At 36.1% G+C, this 25,118-nt stretch overlaps 1 protein-coding gene across 2 annotated transcripts in view; it reads right to left on the reverse strand.

The window, feature by feature from the left end:
- Positions 1 to 25,118, reverse strand: part of CAMKMT (calmodulin-lysine N-methyltransferase) — a 208,759-nt gene that overhangs the window by 171,982 nt on the left and 11,659 nt on the right. For both annotated transcript variants that reach the window (XM_065679504.1, XM_065679505.1), the window contains exon 3: positions 23,862 to 23,926. In XM_065679504.1, the coding sequence (XP_065535576.1) occupies positions 23,862 to 23,926 (65 nt within the window). The remainder of the gene's footprint in view (positions 1 to 23,861; positions 23,927 to 25,118) is intronic.

Genomic DNA, 25,118 nt, shown 5'->3' on the forward strand with positions numbered 1-25,118 from the left:
CAGGGTCACACAGCACACAGCACTTCTGATCAGGCATCTTTTAAGAAAAAGTGGCAGCCACTGTAGGAGAAGAAATGGAGGAGACACATGGAAGATGACGTTGTTGAAAATATGTGCTTGGCAGAAGGCAAAAGGAGGTACACACCTAGAAGGAGGATGGTGCGTGGGTAAGCCCCACTAAAGCCAGTACTCTGCCACAGTAGTAGGCATGTTTAATAAAACTGTTAAAATTTAACTTGCAAAGTGAGAAGAACATACACGTCAGTCTAAAAAGCAGCAGTAATTATGGCTCTTGATGTGGTCTTCATATGGTTTACTTACCTGCACAAATAACTGCGCTCCAGTGAAAAGCACTGAACCCGAAATATCAACTCATGATGACATGGGAACATCCTACTTCAATCTGATAAAAACGTGAACTATTCACTGAGGATCTACATCCATGTTTCTGATTTCAATTTTCAAAAATAATCCTAATATTCTGAAATTACAATTGATGTTAAATATTCTATTTGTTTCGTATGTGGTACATAGAATAAAGCAATAAATAGGATAAATTGTATCTATGATTTTGACTGATATAATGAATAATACTTTCTTTTTAGTGAAGACATACTAAGGACTCTGAAGAGAAAAAAAAACCTTATCCATTTTTCTGTTGGTAGGTTCATGCCATCTTACAGTGTTCTGCTACCAGGCTTTAGGGTGCTGTTCAGATTAGCCATGACTTGAATAGAAATCCATTCTTTTTCTTTGCTGAATGAATGCCATTATTTAGCTGTGGGTTATAAGTACAGTTATATTTCTAAGAATTTTATTTCTGTCTATAACAGCTCAGGAATAGGAATATTACTTATGTTCCATTTCATAGTTCTGAAAGTGTTTTGACCCCACATAGAAATTTTAAGACCTTTTCTGAATAGGGCCTTCTACTCACATAATGATTTTTTTCTATATTATTTTATTAATATAAATACACTTCACCTAGTGAAAGCAGGTCTTACATAATACACAAGAGGCATCCTATTACATTGTGATAACTTTAAATAGGGCCTTTTGACTACAAAACTTATTTTTTTCCTACTTAAGTGGATAGAAACTACATGGACAATGAGAAGCAACATCTTTTACAATGACCTGGTGATATTTAAATAAAACGGAATTATGTAAATATTTTCAAATCTAAGTAAAATACCCCACAAAAAATAGGCTTGAATAACAAAGCAGTGAAATAGACTATCTTGTTTCATGGCATTTTATAAGTGTTTGATGGCTAATTTTATTTTCTTTTTTTTAAATGATTGTCCATTAGAATCAAGTCTGGGGATGATACTCTCTCAGAAAGGTGAGTGCTATCACAGGCTAGAGCACAGTTGTGACTCAGCATCTCTGCTTTCTCTAGTGGTTTCAGGAAAGCATTAAATTTGAGGCAGCTTTACAGTAAGCAGCTGTTTGCCACGATGTGGCACATCTTTTCCAAAACAAAATACTATTTCGCAATCAGCAAAATGACAAAATGAGTAACTGAGATGCTGAGTTCTAGGTTAGTCACTGGTTAGTTTGATAAATACTTAGCATTCATTTTCCCTGCTCTTCAATAGAAGAATTCTCACATCCAGGTTCATTGTTTCACACTGATGTTGCCATGAATTCACCTGACCCTCACCTATTTCAGCCCTGCTAGTGACAGGATGCCAACGGCAATTTGTTTGATTTATCAACTGTTAACAATTTGTTCTCCATTCGTCTCCATGGAAGTTCCAATCACAGGCTGATGGTTTAGCCATACCAACACATAACATGCTCAAGAATAAAATAACTTTGCACATGGGAAATTTAATGTACAACTGAAAAAAGGTCAACTCCTTACAAGCATCACTGAAAACCCAGTGCCACCAGAAAGAAGAACACTGTGGGGGCAGGTCCACCCTCCCACTTGTAACGGGTCTTCAGAAAGAGCTCCCTGAGAGGCCTCATCCCAGCATAGTACAGGAGTGAGAGCACGAAACCCTCAGACAAGAAAGGAGGACACGAGCTTACACCAGTGGTGCTGCCCAAAGTGTTTACTTCTGCCATAGCTTTTGATCTAAACTCTTAGTCCTGTTCATTTGCTGTTCACATTTTACTGGCTGAGCCTGGTGATGGGGCAGAATGGAAATGAGGGTCTGGGAGGAAGAATAAGAAGGGCAGTCTTCATCTTAAGCAGCAGAACCAGTTTAGACGGGCCTAAAATGCTTGTGGAATCAAACTCCAACTATTAAGGAGTTTCACTCTTTTCCAGCAGCTACTCTGAGGTATTCTAATGCCTACAGAGCCAGATGTATTAATAAGCCATGTCCCATACATCTGCTCCCAAGAGAGAAAGCAAAGGCAGAATAAAGACAGAAGCACTATCAATGATAAGATGCCTTTTCTCTGAGCACTGTGGGAAGGAAAAAAGACCACCTGGATGTAAGAGTGCTTAAATGCTGAAAGTAAAGATACTGATAAAGGTGAAATTTTCAAAGTTATTTTTAGGACAGTAGCAGAGGACCTTCAACAATATAAATTGTTGAGGCTATTTGCCATCTCTAAACCCTAAGATACACTGCATATGCACTTACAGACAGATAACAATGTCAATAGAATAAAACCTCCCCTTTAAAGAAAGCTTTTAAATTTTGTAATTTTTAAAATCCAAGCCAGAATAATTATCCAGACAAAATATGATATTATTGACAGATAGAAAAACATATTTTCCTAAGGTTAAATTTTACTATTTGATGCATTTGTTATTTAAAGCATTACCTTACTAAAAATACACAAGCAATTTAATCATGAACTTCAAAAAAGTAACCCTCAAAATGTATTACTGCACCAACAGCAATCCTATTAATTGAAGCATCATTTAAAAGTGTCAATGGCTCTTGAAACACCAGTTGCAATCCCTTACTAATTTAACATTACAGCTTCATTTCTTGCTCTAATCTCATCTAATTTACCCTTCTTATTTCCTTGCTTCTGGATATGCTAGGTTTGCCACCCAATGAGTTTATTTCGCTAGTCATTCACTTTTAACAGTAAAACCAAACTATTTGAGGGGAATAATCTCCATGCAAATCCAACACTGGGTAAAGAGCTCTTATTTATCGAGCATTTTGTGCCTTGAATTGAAGCATTATTTCGAAGAGTGAGCAATAAACAAAAACACCTCAGGGGCCTGGGAGGAGCAATGTAACCAATTACATTTAATTAAATCAAAGGATGGGAGCCCTAGGGTTGAATGAGCTGAAGAACAAATTTGCATTAACACCTAGCAGCCAAACAAGTAGTTCTTGGTTTAGTCTGGAAGTACAATTGCTGCCATCTATTCTCTGCACTGAAGGGGGGCCATTAGCTAAATTCTGAGGAATTGTTTGTCCACTGATGAGGGGCTGCCTTCTCAACATTTCACACATGAAAATTGCCTACTAAAATAAACAGCTTCTTCTGAAACCCAGCAAACAAACATTAGTACAGGACTCACAAGTTTGCAATTCTCTAACACCTTTGCTCAGAGTCAACAAAGAGAACCCTCCCAGGTCTCACACACCTTAGAGAAGTGGAGACTCTCCAAGCCCTGTTTGGGCGGGTGAAGGGAACAGTGGGAAGAATTAAAAGTTAATCTGACCACAGTGAATTCTAGAAATTGAAATATGCAGGATAATGATTACCTACAGCACTTTAAGAACAGAAGCAAACATTGAACCCATGGTCTAATGAGAAGACTTCCTAACACCACAGTAATTACAAGTGCAATGCATCTCAAGCAAGCCTTCCCCTTCGCAGGGAGGAAAGATCATGGAAGTCTGAGAAGAGCAGGGAATGGAAATGAATAAACACGAGAATGAAAATGATAGAGAAACTAAGGGCAATGAAACACAGAAATGTCAAGAGTCCACAACTCTGCATTTTCCAAGTTATGATTCTAGGGGGGAAGCAGGAGGGAAAGACTATAAATGTTCAATCAGTTCTAAACAACACTTTCTTGAATGCTCATTGCATGGTCATGCTAAAAGAGGGAGTTTATATGTAAAAAGGGTGATTTTTTTGAAGGTGTCTACAAGGCATTTGATAGAGTCAAATGACCAGAATTCTTTCTTCATTATGTCAAAAATGTATTTTCAGGGATTTAGAAGTATAATAATTTCAAATAATTAGAGATTTAAACTTATTGTCCCATACCTCATCCTAGACACAAAATATGCCTTAGTCTACATCCCCCAAAAGCATAAATTATTTTATCCATTTTAGGTTATACAACAAATGAAAAGGAACGTAATGGTTTCAAAACACTTTGCCCTAAACCTCAAGCTAAAAGGTTGAATTATTAAAATAATTTTTTAGGCAATCAGTGTTCATTGTGCCCTAAAACCGCAACAGCCAATATCCTCATTTTGAAAAATAGTGAACATGCGTACATAGTATTTTCTTAGCTCTTGTCCCTTGAATATTAAGATGGGGAGTACAGAGAACAATAAAAGACTTCGGTAGAGGTCTACATGCTCAGATCTCAGTCTTTTCAGAAAGTTAGTTGTGCCCTTCTTGACCTATTAATTTTCTTGCTTTGGAGGAAATTAAACTGCATTCCTACTCTGCAAAGTGACCATATAAAATATTTTATTCTTACCACTTGCTGCCTTTATTTACTCATAGCTACATTTGCCTCTCATTACAACAACTAAAAATATGTGCCCTTTCATACACTGTTAGGCCCAAAAAACTCAAAGAGATCCAATAGCTTGCTTTTAACAAGATATGAAGTTGGCTAATGTTTTTATATTATTAACTGAGGTGGCATCCAGCCTAAAATAAGTCAGAAAACTCTTATTTCAGAACAAACATCTATCACAGATGCGCTTTAAGACTACACCTACTTCAGACTAACCAATTCAACATCAAAATTAGCAGTTCCTCCCTCTCAGGGACATAAACAGCAACCTTCTTTGTGTTAGATTATTAGATCTTCTGATAATGAGGATATATGGAGTGTGAGATAGTTGGGGGGAGGAGGGGGACACAAAAAAACAAAAGAACATCAAACCCAAACAAAAACCTCAAACCAAACACACCAGTCATTCTCAAGTGTCCTACTTTTTTCATTAAATCAACCAACTGATCCAACTGACTGGTATCAAAAGCATTAGAGCCAAAATAAGGCATGCAACTGGAGCAGATGATCAAAGCATTGGGAGCAACACAAGAGAGAGAACAGGGCTACCTCTTTTAAGCAGCAGCAAGCCACTAGATCAGCACAGCCCTATGTTGGGACAATACTAGCAAGTATCCAGCTTACCATTTACAAGCTCCATAACTTAGACATATTTCTCAACAGATCAGAAGTCAATTAACTCAAAGCTGAACTTAACTGAGTAGAGAAGCACTAGTGTATACCAGAGGTTGCTTTCCTATTTTGGAATGTGCTTAGCTAACAAACTGTAAAACAGTGCCAAGACTCTAGTTTCACGTGCATAGTCCTCACCAGCCTTAATCCACATTCTTTAAAACAAAACGACTCTTACTCTGCATATGTATTTGCACCTTTATGGATAGGCTGCTCTGAACATCACTGCTTTTTCCTTCTCAAGGTAACTACAAACCTGATACATTTACCAACTCTTGGTTATCACCCCTGAGATAAGGGTAAGGGGAGGTAGACGAAGTTATTTTGGAACGGCAAGTAGACTATGGGAAAATATAGGTAATGGGGCGATGAAAGAGGAAGCTCCTGAATAATATCTCCTAGGTTGCACGCTAGTTAAACCTGCCAGTGTGTTCAAAAAGATCAAACCACACTATGCACATGAAAATAGCTGTTTCTGTTGTTCTTGGGGTTTGTTTGCTGCTTTAGGTTTTTGTTGGGTTGGGTTTTTTGGGGGGTGGAGTTGTGGGGTTTTTTTGTTTGGGTTTTTTTTTAAGCTCACAGGTGGCATGTTAATAAAAATGAATACAGCTCGGTTTGAGGCAAGACATTCAGAAAAAAATCCTTTACTGGTCAATTCTTTATGACAGCTTCATGAATGAAGCCACACAATGGTAAGAACCTGTGAAATCATCAACCATTTCTGGATGTTCACAAGTTACAGCCACCCACTGCTACAGTGTTGAGTTCTGGAACTCAGTCTCCATACATACATGTAACAGTTGAGCACATGTTTTATGGATGACTGTAGTGCACTGTCTTTGAATACGGCTCTTGCTCAGCTAAGAAATTTTCTGGAGTGTTAGGTAAGTCAGGATTCCTTTTAGAGTGAAGGAATGAAAGCAGAACAGCAAAGCAGACAGAAGTGCAGCAAAGCTATACGAGTGATTGCAGCCATAAGAAATTGTGGAACAAAGGAAGTAAGCAATACATGGTCTACATGAAAAAATTAGAGCAGATCATAAATATGACACACCAGACAACAATTCACCTCCAGCATTACTCTGCCAGGTAAACTCCAAAACAAGGAGTCCTCAAGAGTGGTTAATCGGATAATAATTAAACTACGAATTCATGGCACAGAGCATACACACACCAACTACCTTTCTAAATACTTTTTCACAAGATTTAAAAGGAACCACACTGTGACAGAACATTCCAGAGGCACGGAGTAATTATCTTACTTGTTGATGAGCAGTACAAATTCAATTTACATCCTGAATCCATACATATCAGACAGCTACTGCTAGCAGAGCAATTAAGGTTTTCCACTAGTCCAGACACAAGGTTGGGAGTGGTGATGCCAAGACTGTTTCCAAACAATTGTTAACTACTCCTTAAGATCAGCTACAAAAGATATTTTCTGAAACAAATGCATGTTAAATTTGAAGCATGCTCTTGAAGGCAAGGTTAGTTTAACCATTTCAAGTGTTAATCCCATTTCTCTTCTTTGAAAACATAGTATTTGTTTTAGTGTACTTCCATTTACTAAGAATACATTTTTCTCAAAAGCATCCAATACTGGGGGGGGGGGGGGGGGTTCATTGTTTTTGAGGTCAACATACTTGTCTCATTAGTAGTGATATTTTGTGGTTTTCTTGTCTCAACCTTACCCAGTCTATACTGTTTTCAAAACTGTTGTGCTCAAATACTCTCAAAAAATAGTTACATTTTAATTCATTATGCCCTTTTTGATATGCTTCTGTTTACCTCAGTGGAAAACTGAAATATGCCGTCTAATTACATGTTTGCTTTATCATTCTAATTAAACTATTAATTGATCTCAGCATCCTTTAAACAAGATTCATAGCAGTGACAGAAGTAAACAGAATGGCATTTTAGATAGAGCAGGAGACAATAATCTGAAAATTCCATTGTGCAAAATACAGTTGGAATGGGTCACTAATATTTTCCACTCCAAACCGCTTTGTACAGTCATTCAACTGTGACTGCCACTGCATGCTTGATGTTACACTCTTGATGGTTTAAATCATAAAAAAAATAAACTTAGCAGTTCAATTTAGAAACATTATACAGATCTTGAGTTAAGTAAATATAATCTTTCTATGTCTTTACTCATGGTAAATGACAGTAAATTGTAACAAACTAAAGCAAAGCACTTTAATTCAAAATAACTAAAAAACCATCCATTTAAAAAGATGTTAATTAACCCTGCAGGGTACATGCAGGATTTGAAATGAGTCCAAACAATGTCCAGCTTAATGCTAAGAACTTATAAAATGAGCTATCAGGGCCTATTAGTGCATTGTAATGGCTTAGATACTTGAAGAAGTGACCCTAAAATCTCTATTCTGACCCGACTTTCAGAAATGGGGCAGAAGATTGACCTTCACACAATATAATCAGCAAAGGATCTAAAAAATGTATCTCTCTGTTATGTGAAACCACAGTTTTATTTACTCAGGCATGTTCACTTAGGAGTTAAGGTCCACTCAAGCATCATTTCAGGGTTAAAGGTTATAGTATGAAGCCATTATGTTTTCAAGCAGAGTAGCATGCTACCATTTGTCTTGCAGTAATATCACAATCAGACATTACCTTTTTAGCTTGGCCCAGCGGTGAGTTTAAGACCCTGGCATATACATTGTAAAACAGACCGGTACTTTCTACAAGTCATTCAAACTGCATTTGCTAAACTTTAGACTGGTGTACATTTTTGTCTATGCTATTAACTATAGACACACACATAGACAAAAATTATCCATGATCCTGTAGAAGGACTGTTTATTTAATAATTAGGTGGATTCTATGTTCAATATGCAATCAATGTAAAGAAAAACGTCCGCTTCAGCTTTTAGGTTCAGTTTCCCAAGGGGGTCAAATTCTTTGTCTCAAAAAAATGAATAAAGTAACTTTAACTACTAGAACAATAAGGATTTCTAAATCTCATTCAACACTTGCTTAAAATTCCTTGCTATTATTTATGAGCTCCTAGTATTCATTACATACCTATTCCAAATTAAGAACATTTCTTGATCAAGAGCTTACTAAAAGAAGGCTCTGTGCACAATAAAGTCTAAGCTGAATCATGAGAGAAGCAGTGTGTGGAAGACTATTCACAACAACAAACTAGAAGTTTGTTAAACTGATGACATTTACACGAGATGCAATAAATCAGAAACTGCTTAATGTGCTAACAAGGAGGGGGCTTAAATATTTGTATTTCATGCCTCTTAAGAGAAATGGCATAGGTTTTATGCACATTACACATAAATGTATATACATTTATTTTCATAAGTGCAATACACAACCTATACATGCTTTGAGGTTAGGCAGGTCTTGAGGAAAACAGGTAGCAATACTACATTTTGCTACACTTTAGAATTTGATTCTTACAGGAATTAATCAAAAGTTAGAAGAATGATTCTTTTTTATTTTGTAATTTTGTAATTAAAAAGTACAAAAACAAGGTGCTTCAAAAAACAACGGAATCTTGATTTTATATATTCTTTGGACTCGCACAGGGATACTGAAATCTACTACCAACTGCTGTATTACTGCATGCAATTTGGCGCTCATACACTAACAAGATCTATCAAAATATAAATATATATATTTTAAAACATAATAGCTTTATGAATCAGAGGATGATTCAGGGTGTAAGGGTTAGGTATTCAGATGAAGATGCAGAGTACTTTCAAAACTTATTATTATTTCTGGGTACATTTTCTGTAAAAGCATGTCAGTTATCTCAGCAAGTGCTACTTCAGGACATGAAAGATCCTTGATTTTGTGATCTGAGGTCTGTGCATAAAATGCTTACAAATAGCACAAATTTTTACATAAAATTACAACAAGCATTTCCATTAAAGTAAGATCAAGGTTGTCAAACAAAATACTTGACTGAGGAAATTATAAAAGTGGTTGGGAAATGCTACTACACCCCTAGCACAGCCGTCTTGTATGTATGCCTTAGGAAGAAGCATGAAACTGAGTACTGCCACATACTATACTTCACAGAGGACTACTACTTCCTTTCAGTACACAGAATGAAAGCCAGTATGGTAAAATATTCAATCTTTACATTTCAGTTAAATATAGCCCCATTTGTGAATTTACCTTTTCGTAAAGCAGGTTTCTACAGCCTTTGGCTTGAAAGCTGTATGCATCCTGCCAGAATGCACTGACTGCTTTTCAGTGTCTCACTTTGATAGCTACCCAGCCGGTTACCCCAATACAGCAACTTCTACCTCACAATCTTAGCTATGTACCTTACAGCACATGGTAGCATCCCTGGGGAAGTCAGAAAGAGACTTTCTTTAGATGAAGCCCTGAGGCACAGAAAACAGAAAAACATCCATTAGTTCTTGAGCAACCAAAGCACTTAGAACCTTATTTTTTGAGTATTTGATCCTGCTACTTTAACCATTGAAATCACTGTTTCAGATGTGATTTGCTTATGAAAATCAAACCCTTTCAGAAAAACATTGCACTAGCCCACCATCACAGGGAACCCTCTGGCAGATAGAGAAACTGCTCTCCAAGCAACAAGCAGCTGCACAAATCATGAAATCCCCATTTACACATGCAACCCTAAAATAAGAGTGCATTTTGTAGAGCCAAGGACTCAAAATTAAAACATATTTCCTTGGGTATTTTTTTGAGGTGAAAAATAAACATCAAAAATCCTATCATCTCGAATATCAGCTGGTTGTTAAAAGGACTGCAACTTTCAGACTAGCTCAACTTCTTTATGGTTACGCAAATAAAGTAGATTAAATCGCTGCAGCATCAACAAAGAGCAGCAGTTAAAAAGAATGAAAGATGTATGTCACCTTAGCAGGCACAGGAAGGTGATATACAAAATTATCCCTGCGAACATGGTTCTGTTGCTGGACCTGCAGGAAACATTTCCTGGTGCACCCACAATTTCTCTCCAGCCCTCTTGAAGCTGAGCTACCACAGCCTCCTGTCCACCTCTGACTTCTTGACTAGGTCCAGTTACTCTTAGGACACATTCATTTAAATCACTGCAATTTCAGCCCAGACTCCTCTCTGGCCAATCTGGTTTCTCTCTTGGAAAAAAACCCTCATCAAATACATCTTTTATTTCCAATTCTCCTGCCTGCTCAGCCGCTACTCTTTTACACATTCTTCTCCACCACGCGCTCCTGGTTTTATGACTCTTGCTGAGTCTAGGCTCACTGTTTGTCCCAGTCCCTGCTCTGATTATCTGCACTCATCATTCAAAAGCAACATGGATCCTTTCCCCTTTGAAGTCTTGTGGTAGAAATAAAGTATGATTTAGAGTGAACAATTCTAGCAGTATCTGCCACTGTCTTTCAAATTACTAAATATGTATAAATCAAACATACACAATCTACAAAGTACAAAATATGTATCTACAAAATACATAAAATTTGAAACATATTAATATGAAAGCAGTAACACATAGTAAGCATTAACTGTATTACATAAGTATTCTTTCTTGGAATGGTACTTCAGGAATATCAAGCACTATATTTGTTTTGTTGTCTACTTCTATGATATCCAACATTCAAATTCCCAATTTTTAAAGAGAAGCAAGAGTAAAATTTGCTACTCATTTCTATGCCAAGCTTCAATTATCATGCTCTTTATTATTCAGCACTGAAAACATTTCAATAGTTACCAGATTCTCCCCTCATTCACATTAAAATAATTTTTGGGGAGGTTTTTTTTAATCAATTTTAGAGAGAAGACAAATGTTTCTTATTCATTTGACAAGCCCTGTGGAAGACAATGAGATTCTTTATATTGCTAAGGCAACTCAAATTTGACTTGTACTAAAAACAATTGAAAAAATATGACAGTAATTCAAAAGCTGACAATGCTTTCAAACACTCGGGGGAAGATGGCACATTGCAGTACTAGTTTCATCATTTTACAATATTTATGTTACCAGTAAGAACCTATTTCAGGCAGGGTCAAAGTAAACTGTCAGGTAAAATAAAAATTTGACAATGTCTTACGAAAAAAAACCCCAACCTGTTAAAAATCCAAATTTTCCTCTTCCATATATATAATGTGAATATATATATTAAATTGTATGTGCATTAATTATATATACACCTATATACACACACCTATATATACACACAAAAAAAAAAACTCATGCCAATTACACTGACTTACTTAAAAATCACAGGATAGTCTCTTCTGAGCAGTACATGCATATTCTTGAGTCTGGAACACGAAACATTTTGCAATTACAAATCAAATGCTCCAATTTGCAAAAGCATCTTAAAGGATATAATTGGACTAATCATTTCCATGATTCTGCCTATTTCTTTTTGACAGTTCACACTCAACTATTACAACAGTTGTACAGAGCTGTTTAAATGCCAAACCTAGACAGTGTTTATTCTAAAGAAAAAAAAAAGGCAAAGAGCAAAAAAACCAATTCATTTATGAAAACAGAGAATTTTAATTTATTGTTCTCATTCATCAGCAACTCAGTCTGATTCTAGATCAGCCTTGCAGAATTATCTGGCATAACATCTTCCCCTTCTGTTAGCCTGTCACTTACCCTAACAAATAGTGAAATGTGTGGCTGCGTACTTCAATGCCAAATATTTACCACAGCATTTTCTGAAGAGCACACAAATGGAATTCTCAAAAGAAAATGCAATAGTAATTATGAGGAAACACATATTTGAAATAATGAGAATTACAACAGATTTAAAGCACTTAGATTATAAATATTTATTTGTCTAAAATCATCTATATTGTTGTGCTGCATGTACTGTCAACAAAACCAAATATTTGGAATTCTGTATTATACGTGACCATAATTACTTTTGCCTGCCAAAAGGAAGTGTGAGTTATTAGAGCTTCTGGAGGTTAACACAGGAGACATGCAACTGGCTGCTACATTATGCAAATATTTACATTGTAAAGCATGTATCAGTCAGAATAAAGACTGCAACGAACTAAGTCTCTGCTAAGTAGATGATCTTGAAAATGCATTTAATACTACTACTGTAATTTAAGGTTTTTTCCAATGATAGCTATGACAGTTTGTTTCTAATTCTAGAACTGGGAATTTCTATATGGGAATGGGAAGGATAAATAATTTTTCTCTACAGGTGCTTTGAAAATAAGCAAAATAATTCAACAGGAAGTTTAACTGAGCAAACAGCACATACTATTTGGAAAGCTTCCCAAAGCTGTCTCTCCCTTGATTCATATAATCTTAGTTTCTTAGTGTATACCTGGTTTTTTTTTCCCTTAAAATTATGTTAAATTCAAAGACAGTATATTTTAATGTCCATTTAGAAACTACTGTAGAGATCTCTTAATGCAGAACCTGTATGACCATTTTATTTCTGTGTATCTTTAAGCATTTTGTTGGTCCTACCAACATTTTGAGTAGCTACACAGCTTTCAAAGGCAGCTTAAAATCATCAGAGAACATTGCCTTTTGCTACTACTACCATTCGACTGTAATTACTTTTAAGTCAAGGCTTACAAAGCTGTTCTCGTTTTAATGCCCAACTTTTATACTAAGTAAAAAGTCTGGTTCTTTATGGGAAAAGTCTCCAAATTCTTTAAGAGTGTGCCTACATGCAATAAAGGGTAATTAAATTTCCTCTTACACATTCGTAAGCCCTTTAACTTGATGGCTATATGTCAGAGTTTCTTTATGAAAAACAATATAAACTGTGTTTTACCAAAATCTAAATACACATCAACAAAGTGACAAACATCTTACCACAAAAAAAGAAAAAGTTAATGACACACAAACCTTGGAGTTCCACCTGTAATGAATTCCAGCCCATGCCACTATGCACATAGAAGTCCCCCTTACCTGAAGCTGGAGTGAATCTTATTGTCACGGCAGCTGAAGTTCAGTTCAGCAATGCCAAAGTCTGTTTTCTGACACAGCTCTAAGTCCTTCACTTTAGATAACCCAAATGGCAGCATTTAAAATGACCAGGCACTCCTGAAAACACAGTACTGCACCATTTAATAAAAAGCCTACAATAAACCTACATGTGGGAGAGGTTTGAAGTCAGATCTGCTAGTAGCCCTCAGCATAACACCACTGTAAGTTGTCTTGGCTCCGTCTCCCTAAACAGCCCTCCAGCAAATACAGAGGCTTATGAGACTTCTTACTTATAAAACAGATCTAATATTTATTTCACAGATGAGATATTGTACAGATTAGTTATTGCCAAAACATGTGCTTTGGGGAGTATAGTGCAATATTTACCCTCTTCTGAGCTGATACAAAACACACAGTTAAACAAGACAACAAAACACTGCCTTAAGATACTGGAATTGGACAAAATACAAAGGAAAACCTAACAATTAAATTGGGAAAGAGTTATCTAAATAGTGAAACTCACATTTTGCCAGCAGTACTGTACATGGAAAGAATTTTAATTCACAAGGCGGAGGTCACAGTTCAACAATAAATAACAACAGACAAGGAGCTGGTGTTAAACGGTGTAAGAGGCTCAGACTGCTTTCATGTTAGTCCTGTTAACCTGCAGAATTCCATTTCTCAGGTGCAAGAAGCACAAACACTTTTGAGTACTTCCAAACTACAAAAAAAAAAAGAACCAACCAAACAAAAAGAACAAATACCCAAACAAAATAAAATAAAACCAAAATCTTGCATTACTTTACATTCTAACAAACTGAAGGAATGTCAAGAGATAGGAGGTGGAGTGTATTAGGGTAGAAAGCTATTACAATCCTATTCTATTTTTTGCTGGGCTACTAAATATGTCACAAAACCAGTACACGTTTCAGCGTAGCTGGAGTTCTCCTTCAGCACACCGAAGAACTACAAGACAAAACTACGCTTAGAAGCTTAGATAGGATACATCTGTAGTACACATGATTAAAACAATGGCTTTCAGGAGGTGAATGAAATTCTAAGACAGAAAACCATCAGGTGACTTTCAGCGCAGAAGACAATAACGCATTCTATAATTAAGTATAATGTTTCATTCAATTCATCCTCTCTCATCTTCACATAATTAAAAACTCAGAACAGAGTAATGTTTTTCATTCTTTTGTTGTATATTCCATGATAAAGTATAACAATAAAAAATAAATTACAAATTTTAATTAAATAAACATTCACCAGAGCAACCAGATAAGAGACTCATGTATGGGGCAGAAACAGCAGATGTCTTGTATCACACCTTCAGAAAGTCTTTTGACTATTTCATGAGAAAAACAGTCTAAATAAAATTTGGTTAAAATAGGTGCAGAGCTGATCAAGAAAACTGACTCTGGAGAATAACTCTCAATGGTTTGCTGTAGAAGCAGGGGATTTTATCAGGTGGAGTTTCCATAAATACCTACACTAGATCATGCTTTGCAGTGTTTTCACTGTTCATCTAGATGGTGGAAGGAATGTGCTTATTAAATTAGCAATATATCACCTTAGGAAGTCCAGCATGTTGAAAGATAGCCTTCAAAGGACAAAAGTCTGAAAACTGAGAAAGTTCAACAGGGACAAGTTCCAGGTATGGCACTGGCACATCTGCTACATAAATACACAATCAGGAGTAACAGATACCTTTTGAAGAGGGCCAGGATCTTACGGCAGGTCAAAAGCTCAATATGAGTTAAAGTCATGCTGTTGTACAAGAGGAGAATACAATGTTGGGATTACAGGCTGTAAAATACAAAATCACCTGGTTTAGAACCTGTTTAGACCTGTGAAGGTCTCAACTAATGTGCCCAGTTTTGACAAATACTTTTCAAAAAAGATACAAACCAAATGCACAGTCTAAAGAAAAGTCACAAGCTAGCAAAAATTGTAGCTTAAGAAAAAATGATGGAATTTGGCTTGCTCAATGTAAGGAAAAGAAGATGTAGGCAAGACTATGTGCTGACTTAAAATACCTAAATAGCTATTACAAAAGAAATTTTCATTTTTGCCAATGAGCAAAACAAGTTTGAGTTTATCATTAAATATTTGGAGATCTTTTCTACCATTAAGGCGAGTAGATGTAAAATTACTATTGCTGGAAACAGCATCTTCTGAATCTTTGTCTTATGAACTAGTCACTCAAGCCTTCTGCAGGCGAGCTACAGTCTTAAATAAAATCACAAGGCTGTGCCTCCAATAATTAGTTGGAGCAAGCAACTCAAGCATTCAGTTGTACACATATTCTTCATACATTTTCCATTTACCAAACCACTTGTATGGGGGCTCTTTTAATCTACCAGGTATACCAAAAATTAGTTCTTCAGATTTCTCAAATAACGTCTTGTCTGTTTCTTTCCACATTATTTAAAAGATTTTGAAAAATTATTAGAACATAGACTTTTATTTAACCATACAGAGACTCAATAAGAGTATTTAATTTATCAAGCTAGAGTATGTGAATAACAGTTCTATATTGGATTTTCATCTGGTCACTGTTATGTAATTAGTTTTCATCACACTTTGCAGAGAGAACTATAGCACCCTATAGGGGTGCTGGGGAGGGACTCTTTGTCAGGGACTGTAGTGACAGGACAAGGGGTAATGGGTTAAAACTTAAACAGGGGAAGTTTAGACTGGATATAAGGAGGAAATTCTTTCCTGTTAGGGGGGTGGAACACTGGAATTGGTTGCCCAGGGAGGTTGTGAGTGCTCCATCCCTGGCGGTGTTCAAGGCCAGGTTGGATGAAGCCTTGTGTTGGATGGTTTAGTGAGAGATGTCCCTGTCCATGGCAGGGGGGTTGGAACTGGATGATCTTGAGGTCCTTTCCAACCCTAACCATTCTATGATTCTATGATTCTATAAAAAAAATAAAAATCAAATGGATATACTATTCACCAAAGGTTTCAAATTCTCATTTCCAGAAATATTTTACTCAACACAGTTTTGTTTGGATGCAATTCTGTGAACTGATGCTGAATTAAGTTGAAACCTTTCACCCCGGCATTTTTAAAAGACAATATGAGTTCACCCAATTGAACATATTTTTAAGTGAAATGTAGCGCAACATTTAAGAAGTGTTCTAAAAAGACCTGAAACAAAACCAAAACTAGGGGCAAGTTATATATAACATTTCAATTACATTTGTACAGAGAAAACAAAGAACAGGGATTGTCCTTGCAATCTCTACACTATGACCACTGATGAGACTATATTACAATAGAGAGAAATGCCCATTTGACATGCAAGTCAGGTGCCACCATCAACTTTATCTGGGGTAGCTACTCAAAGATGTACTCCAAGACTGGCTTTTTTTTAACATGTTTTTGCACCTCATGTGTGTACTTTTGTGAAGAGCAGCAGTGAAAGCATGGCTAAAAGATGGCAAGGAATGGTGAAAAAAAGGAACAGGAATGATTACAAAGAAACATGCAAGTTCCACCCAGAGTGCAACAACCCACTGCACATCAATCTACACTGAACTATTTTCAAACTATTTATTTCAATTATGCTCAAATTTAAAGTATTTTAAGGGAAAACTATAATACATTAAAAGACTAAGCTTAATTAACTACATAGTACATCTTAAAGGGATGCTTACCATAGTTGTCCTTCCCTATCTCAATTAAAAAGGTGATTAAGATAAGTTACCTAATGTAAAACCCATGAAATTAATTAAAATATTTCATACTCTCCTCTAACCCATCTAATTTAAGGTGCTATACCTATCTTCAAATTCTTTTAATTAATTTGGATCAAAATCATAGAATTATAAAATCAACTAGGTTGAAAAAGAACTTTAAGATCATCAAGTCCAACACTTACCCTAGGACTGCCAAGTCCACCACGGGCCTCATCTACATGTTTTTTGAAGACTTGGAACAGTTGGAAAAGATCCAACTTGTCACAATAATCCATTTAGAAAACACAAAATGTTTTAAAAAATGCTTCAGATTACACAAGGTCAACACCAGTGCATAAAGTCCTACTAGCACGAATAGTACACTTAGAATCATATAAGTATACCAACAATTTCTATAAAGATAACAGATCTGATGCAAAAACCCAGCTAATCAGAGCACCATGGTACAAAACACTGCTTGGCAATACAGAAAAGTAACTGCAGTTGCTCTAAGAGATTCATGTATTTTTATCAAAAGGTTCTCATTGGAATTTCCTGAACAGGAGAACCAATTATTACAAAAATTATTACAAAAAACTTACAACCAATTATTACAAAAATTACAAAATGACCAAGGAAGAGAGAGGGTACTTGGAAGAACTCAGCTGAGCTTGCTTACCTTGACTTCTGTAAGCTGGTACCGTGTTTGAAAGTATAGGCACAGAGTCAAGGTATGGTGGGAGTATATAGTGGGGAAAAAAAATAAGATACTTTAGAGGAAACAGATCCCTAACCACGATTATCCTTTTCACATAGCTTCTGATAAACACAAGATTTTAGTGAGGAACTGCAGAGAATTGAAGGACAGTATTTAGACAAATCTCTGATGGAACATCAGAGAACAGTTTCATAAAAACAACTGTGGTAGCAAGAGTAATTTAAAAGGTACCTGCTTCTCGCCATGTACTTATTTTCTGCTCCATTCCATAAGCTTTATGCCAGTTATGTCAATGTGACTGCTCAGGATGATGCTGTAAACTGAATCAGTGAAGTGAATTGGATGGGGGAGGGAGGAAACAGCTGTTTTTTCTTAACCCTGATCATGAAATGTTTTATTTTAAAGGAAGCTGCAGAGTGAATAGTAAATTGTAGGTATCATAAATACAAAATTTCATTCAAAACAACACATATTGTTGCTATCTAAACACTCGTCCAGTTGATTTATTTTTTGTTGAAGACTTTCAAGAGGGTGTGAGGTTCTGACATGGTACACAATTTCAAACTGCTGCACTGATGGAATGAGAAAAGGCTCAGAAGTCAAGGAGTGGCAGTTTCTTCAGGTAAGAATACCTATCAAGGCACAGAGAGGTAGGAATCATATTCGGTATGCTTTTTACCACAGAAAACAAGATGTTTCCTCCAAAAAAGGAGGGAGAAAAGAGGTGAACTGCCACAGCAGCACCTGAAAAATGTAATCTTCTCTGTTGTTGATTCCAGGTAATGTTACATGAAATACAAGAGCACCTCTGCTGCCATACTGGATGCCATCCTATGCTTTTCCCCAGGCAGCTTGATGGCATCTATCCTTCCGGGCATGATAAATCAGCAGCCGCCACAATTTCTCCATAGAGGAGCTCAGATACCTTTGAGTCACGCCGTGGGAGCTCTGAAGAAACAAGCAGCTCTCTGAACACATCCTCATATACTACCTACCAGGAAAGAAGACCCCTCTTGTTCCAGGTTATTTCGAGAGGAAGCAAGAAAGAAGGAAAGGTTGTTTGATTGACAGTAGATTTTTTTTCAGTAAATAAAAGACCAAAAAGTTACATAATTACCAGTTTCAAATAAGCATAATTTTAAAATTATACAGTCTGAAAAAAAAGGAAAGGAGTAAAAACTAAAAAAAAAAAAAAAAAAACAAAAAAACCCCCACATTTTTCTCCTTGATAAGCATCTCCAAAAAAGAAAAAAAAATCCTTCTCCCTTGGTAGTTTCATGAAAAGGGGCAAAAATATTCTCCAATTTAGTTAGCTCATTTACTTGTGTGTGGGAGGCAAATTAAAACAAAGAAACAAAAAAACAGTTCTGAAGATGGTGAGTGCATGTTTTGTAACAGTAGCTACATCCAGACACTGTTTCCAAGAACCTATGCAACATTTTCCAGCAAGAACAGGTTTTTAAAAAAAAAAAAAAAAAATAAAAAATCCAGATAACAAGTAAATCCGTGCCTCTGCTTTTCCGGGATTTCACACAGATTACCTGCGTTACCGTATAAAAAGAAACAACAGAATTTAAAGCTATCCTATTTACATGTAGCCGAAAGGGAAAACTAAAGTCTTTGCAGGATCTGCTTGCCTGCCGGAGCAACAACTTTGGAACGTGTGCCTGGGTAGCTCTGTACCTGTAGCACCCTCTGCTGCTTTTTCAGTTCCAAAACATGTAATTGTACACGGTCAAGTAGAAAATAAAATTAATATGTATTGAACATATTGTTTCTTGAAAGTAGTTATATTATTAACTGATGCTACAGGCAGTTTACAAGAAAATGGTATGCTATTACCTATAGTGCATTTGTGATTTTATATGAGTTGAGAACTCTGGAATAGCTTGTTTCCATGTTAACATCAAGTATATAACTGATAAAAATCCCAAAATGTGCTGTATTTCACTGCTTAAAATTTTCCCTTACAGACACTGTAGCTTGCGTAGACCAACGGCAATTAGTAAAGAGGATTATATTTTGGCCCTTGATCATTTCACTTAATTTAAAAGTATGCATAATTTGAAATGATTACTGCAAGGATATGATTATACAAGCACTTCAATCATAACTGCTTTCTCCCACTAGGAAAGGCAGAGGAAGGTGATACTCTCAAAAGCTGATTCTTGCAGAATCTTCTTTGCTTTCCAGACAGTCTGTTGCAGACGAGACTTTTCTTCTGCAAGGATGAGCATGGCACATGGCTCCTGGAGCCAGCTGATGCTATCCCACAATGCCATCACTGAACCTTCTGGCTGGGATCCATCAGTTCTTTAAAAGGACTATCTTAAGACTAGAGATGGTTTCAGGATGTGCCATCTTTTTAACAGATGGCATACTGTTGTCTAAACCAGAGACTGATCCTTTCCTTCATTCCAGTCCTCTTTTCCCTGCTTCCTGTTTATACACAGAGTTAAAGCTGAATGTAGTACATTTAGCATTGCATCCTAGCTGTGGAGAATTCATTTAGAGTTTTCACATGGAAACTGCTCTCTCATGAAGGATGAACAGAAGAGAAAACAAAAAAAATCAATCACATTTTTCTGGGAAAGTGAAAACCAGTTGTAATTTGTAGTGTGAATTTTCATTCACAGTAGCAATCTTACACTGAAAAATGAATCTTCAGAAATCTTTTGGGAAAAGAGAGAATACAAGCTTAGGTACCAAGTTTGAACAAGACATTGTGCAGAGGCAATTTATAGAGCTAACACTTGGGACCCTGCAATACACCATTTACAGCTACTGCAGGTGACTCCACTTTTGTCCTAAAGTCTTTCTGCTATAAGGCAGCACTTATGGAAGCAGTCACAAGTCGTCCTCAAAAGCTGCTTATTGATATTTTATATAATGCTGCCAGCTAGTGGCATATCTTGTACTGAGTTGATATTTACTGGGAGTGTAGAGAAAGTGTTATCAGCTAGAGTCTGCTCTACCACTCTTCTTTTGATGGTGCATGGTGATGTGGCTGTTAATGTTATTATCTCTTAAAAATAAAAATACCTAGAAATGCTCCCTGAAAGAGCTCTTTAAAACAAGATACTTAGGAACATGACTAGAAGAAACAATAAACTTACCTCAAAACCACACAAACCACGTTATTTTAAACAAATTATGTTTAAAAAGGATGTAATATGTGAAATGTTTCAGGTTTTAAAAATCTAATCTACTTAATACACATTTTTTTCATAATCAAATAATCTCTAGCAAAACATGAATCTTCCTGATAGATACTCAGTATGGTAGCCAAAACAAACACATGGGACACTAAAAACTCTTTTCTCATAACTCAGACCACATCATTTAAGTTTAGTGCTCAATAAATAAGTTCTGACTCTGCAGTGTGTCCTAAAGAACATTAAAGTCTGCAATATTCAATGGGTCCCCTTAATGATGGGACTGATGATACTGGCTAGTTCCATTAGTATTAGGTATTAGAAGAAATAATCTAATACCGTTAAAGACCAATTTAGGCATGTTTGGGGTTTTTTTAGGGTAGAGAATCATTTGATAATATCAAGTTCTTAAAGAACCCCACAATACCTGTGAAAAATAGGCTATGCAATTTTACAAATACTACAACTGCCCTTATCTTTGGGGGTAAGAGGAAGCAGGATTACTACCTACCATTTCAGCTGTGGGTTAACACAAAAAGAGACAAGAAATACACAGAAAAAGGTCAAAGAAGGAGCCAATTCAAAACAAGGAATTATGGGAGTGCACACAAATTCAGTCAGTTATGATTCAAACAAAGCAGCTCAGTAAACACAAGACTGAGGGAACTTTGATGGTGTGACAGACACGTAATTAACTGTGGCTTGGACACTGGGGACATTTATCCATACAGGTGGTAGCAGAAAAGTATTATCACACTCCAAGCCAGTACTGCATGCTGCCAGAACATCAGTTACCCTAAGAGAGTATAATCTAGAGTGCTTAGTAAAATGCGTATAAATCAGTAATATGTACATCAACACAGACAGACAGTCACAGACATTTAAGAATGGGGAAGCAGTAAATCTGGAGATGACTTAGAAAACACTGTGTATAATAAATAGCACAGCATGAACCCTCAAAGCAATACTGAATCCAAAAGGACGCATGTGAATCTTTGTATATACAGAGAAACAGTAAGAAGACCTACAAATGTCATATTACTTCTGTGTTAGCACTGGTGGTGTGCCTATTAGAGTATAAGTCTTGTTCTACCATCTGCAATCAATAAGAAAGTAGCTGGAATACTGGAAAAAGTTAACAGAAGAGCTGACAGCACATCTATCAATAGGAAAGCATATGAAAACTTTAGCAGAGTAAATTATCTGTGTTAACAAAGAATTTGTGTAGATTGATTACAATCCAAGTACTCACACAAAGATTAAGAAATCACGTTACCATGTTTAACAGAGTAAGGTACACTGTCGTGATCCACTGGGAAGCACTTTTACACAAATTAAAAAAAAAGGAAAAAATTCTACTGTCCAAACTAAATTCCCAAGCTGTTATCCAAGAAACTAAAAGAAAAATATTTTTTCTGCATCCAAACCCCCAATTTGGATTTTTTTTTATTTTTTTCCTTTATAGAGAACAGTTTATGAGAACAAAGTAACTTGCTATAGAAATCCCCCTAGCTTCCTATTCTAAGAATCTACAACATCAAATCTCTAAATGCCTCCCATAATTTAAGCAAAGTATTTTCTTCCAGATTCTAAATGTCTTAAATCAAAATGGTTTTATCATTGAGCTCATGATGCCTACCTTTGTAGCTGATGTCCACCATAATTACAGATGTGAATTTTGTTTCTCAGACTTAATATAGTCCATTTGCATAGCTATATATCCCTTAGATATAAATTTCATTCAGAAATCAGAGAACATTTCTCTTTGGTAACAGTTAACGAATATATCCTGAAGTATTTTGTGACAGGACCACAGAACCATCTTCAATGTTCAGAATGGAATGAAAGCTAGCAAATTTTAAAAAGGAGAGCACATAGTTTATGATCATTTTTTCCCTTTCAAGTCAAAAGTTTCTTAAATAAACTGACCTGTTTCCCAAGGTCCTAAGCCAACATCTATTGGAATACTAAGATTGGAGCTTTGAGAGGAAACATATATATATCAGAACGGTTTCTGTAGCATTGCTTTGACAAGGAGAAAGAGATATGTGCACATTTCTTGAATATTTGGCAAACTTACAGACACACACCCACCCCCTTTACTCTATCAGGGTGCATGTTTGAAAACAAACCAACCTGAAAAAGAAGGCAGAATAATCAAACAAGAATTATATGTACAACTGGAGATGTTAATTATATAATGGTAATACTCATTACATCAGAAGTATTTAATATTTTTCTTCAGCTCCTTTTCCATGATCTACCACAATTTTACAATTTAAGTCCATTAATAGCACAGATAATTTTATTAATAAGTATGCTGAAGCAGAGACATACTGGGTCAGACATTGAAGGTCCACTTATGTCTCATCTTGTCCCAGGTTAATGGTGCCCAGTAACTGATGCTTAGACAAGAGTAAAAGATCAGGACAAATGTATCATCCTGCTGCTCCATTAATTCTCCTAACATCCAGCACTTCCTGAGCCATAAAGTAATTTCTTTATATTTAATAGCCACAGTGAATTTTTTCTGCACAATTCTTTGCCCTTTATTTTTTTAATGCATGTCATGTTCTATGCTCCAATAAATTCTGTGGGTACTTGACCGTGTGCTTTCTTTCATTTTACTCTGGTTTGAGTTTGCCCTCTCCAAGACAGAAGTATCAGTGTTTGCTTCCTAAGTTTTTGCACTGCTGTTCCGCAGATAGCCGCTGCTGGCCACTGGACAACACAAGTCAATGGGCTAAACTAATTTTCTACCCAACCCAGTTCACCTACTCTAATATTCCTGTCACAGTCACAGAACCAGAAATAACCCACACTGACTTACAGGTGTATCCACACAAACAACTGGGCTACGTAAACCAGGGTAACACATAAACCACTGTGATAGGAAGATCTGTATCTCTGACCACACTGATGGTGCTTCTCAGCTAAAAGAAATGGTTATTGAGGGCTCATACAGAAATATTTTACATTGATACAATTAGACTTCTGTTAACATAGTACAGTATTTAAATAAACAATGACTTACAGACATTCCCTGTGTTGTCAAAACTTGTAAGAACTTCTTTAACATTTAAGAGTCCGTTGTGAAATCTGGAAGAAAACGTAAACAATGACTTTACCAACGCATAACCGACTTAAAAAACAAACAAAAAATCCGCAACATAACACACACGTCTCTTGCACAAAAGAGGTTCACTGTAGGCATTCACTTCTCACAAAGCCCTGTCACAGACAAGTAACAAACAGGTACCACTGTAGCCACCAGGGGGAAAACAAAGGGACAAAGTTCCATCACTGAAATCCATGAGCCAGGAACAGGTTTCACAGAAACGAATACTTTATCAAAACAAAAACCCTTCAAAGAAGCATCAATTTTTGTTTAGTTGTGGAAGTCACATATAATAAAGGAATAATTGTGTTAAAGACGAGTTTTGAACAGCAAGTACCTGTACACAAATTCCTATTTTCTCCCACAAAATCAAGACCACTTTATTAACGTGAACAATAAAACTGATTGATGTGTTCAGTGAACTGCATTTTCTTTGGTTTTACATTTGCATAACCTAAGTGAAATAAACATTCTAAACTGGGGATAATAAATTAAACAACTGATTTTTACATACCACAGTGAAGAAAACACTGACAGCAGCAGAAAGAACATGCACCAAAGTCGAATACAATTTTACCTAAAAAGTTTCCTCTAAATGTTACAGATGTCGGGGTAGTTGGATTCACACACACAAAAAAGCAACTAAGAATTTTTTAACTATACCGATCTAATCTATGCCCCAAATGCACAAAATAAAAACATCTTACACTTCCCAACAATCAGGTCACGGAGCTGTTCCACAAATGCATTAAGAAAATCTAAAAAGAATTCAGCAAGTCAGTAAAATACAAAACCACAGCCTTTCAACTGTATTTTAAATTAAGCTTCTCAGGCTGTTTAGGAACATGCTCATTTGAAACAGTGAAAAAAATGGAAGAAATCCAACAATTCTAGCACCTATGAAATTAGTTCTCATTTTCTCAGCTTTTCTTTCCTGAAGAAAGATCGTTGTAAGAATGAAAAAATATGAAATTGCACATTTATCGTTCAAAGAAGCTTATTTGGAGATTCTGATAAGCTTAAGCGTTAAATAAAGAAACATTTACACGGTAAATTTTGAGAAGCACCAAACAGCAACCAGAGTAGTTCTAAAAAAAATGAAAGTCAAATGGAAATCTGATTAATAAATTGAAATGAGCTTATAAACAAGGGCAACAAAATACAGGAAAGATG

Source organism: Lathamus discolor, chromosome 5, assembly GCF_037157495.1.
Source record: "Lathamus discolor isolate bLatDis1 chromosome 5, bLatDis1.hap1, whole genome shotgun sequence".
NCBI lineage: Eukaryota > Metazoa > Chordata > Aves > Psittaciformes > Psittacidae > Lathamus > Lathamus discolor.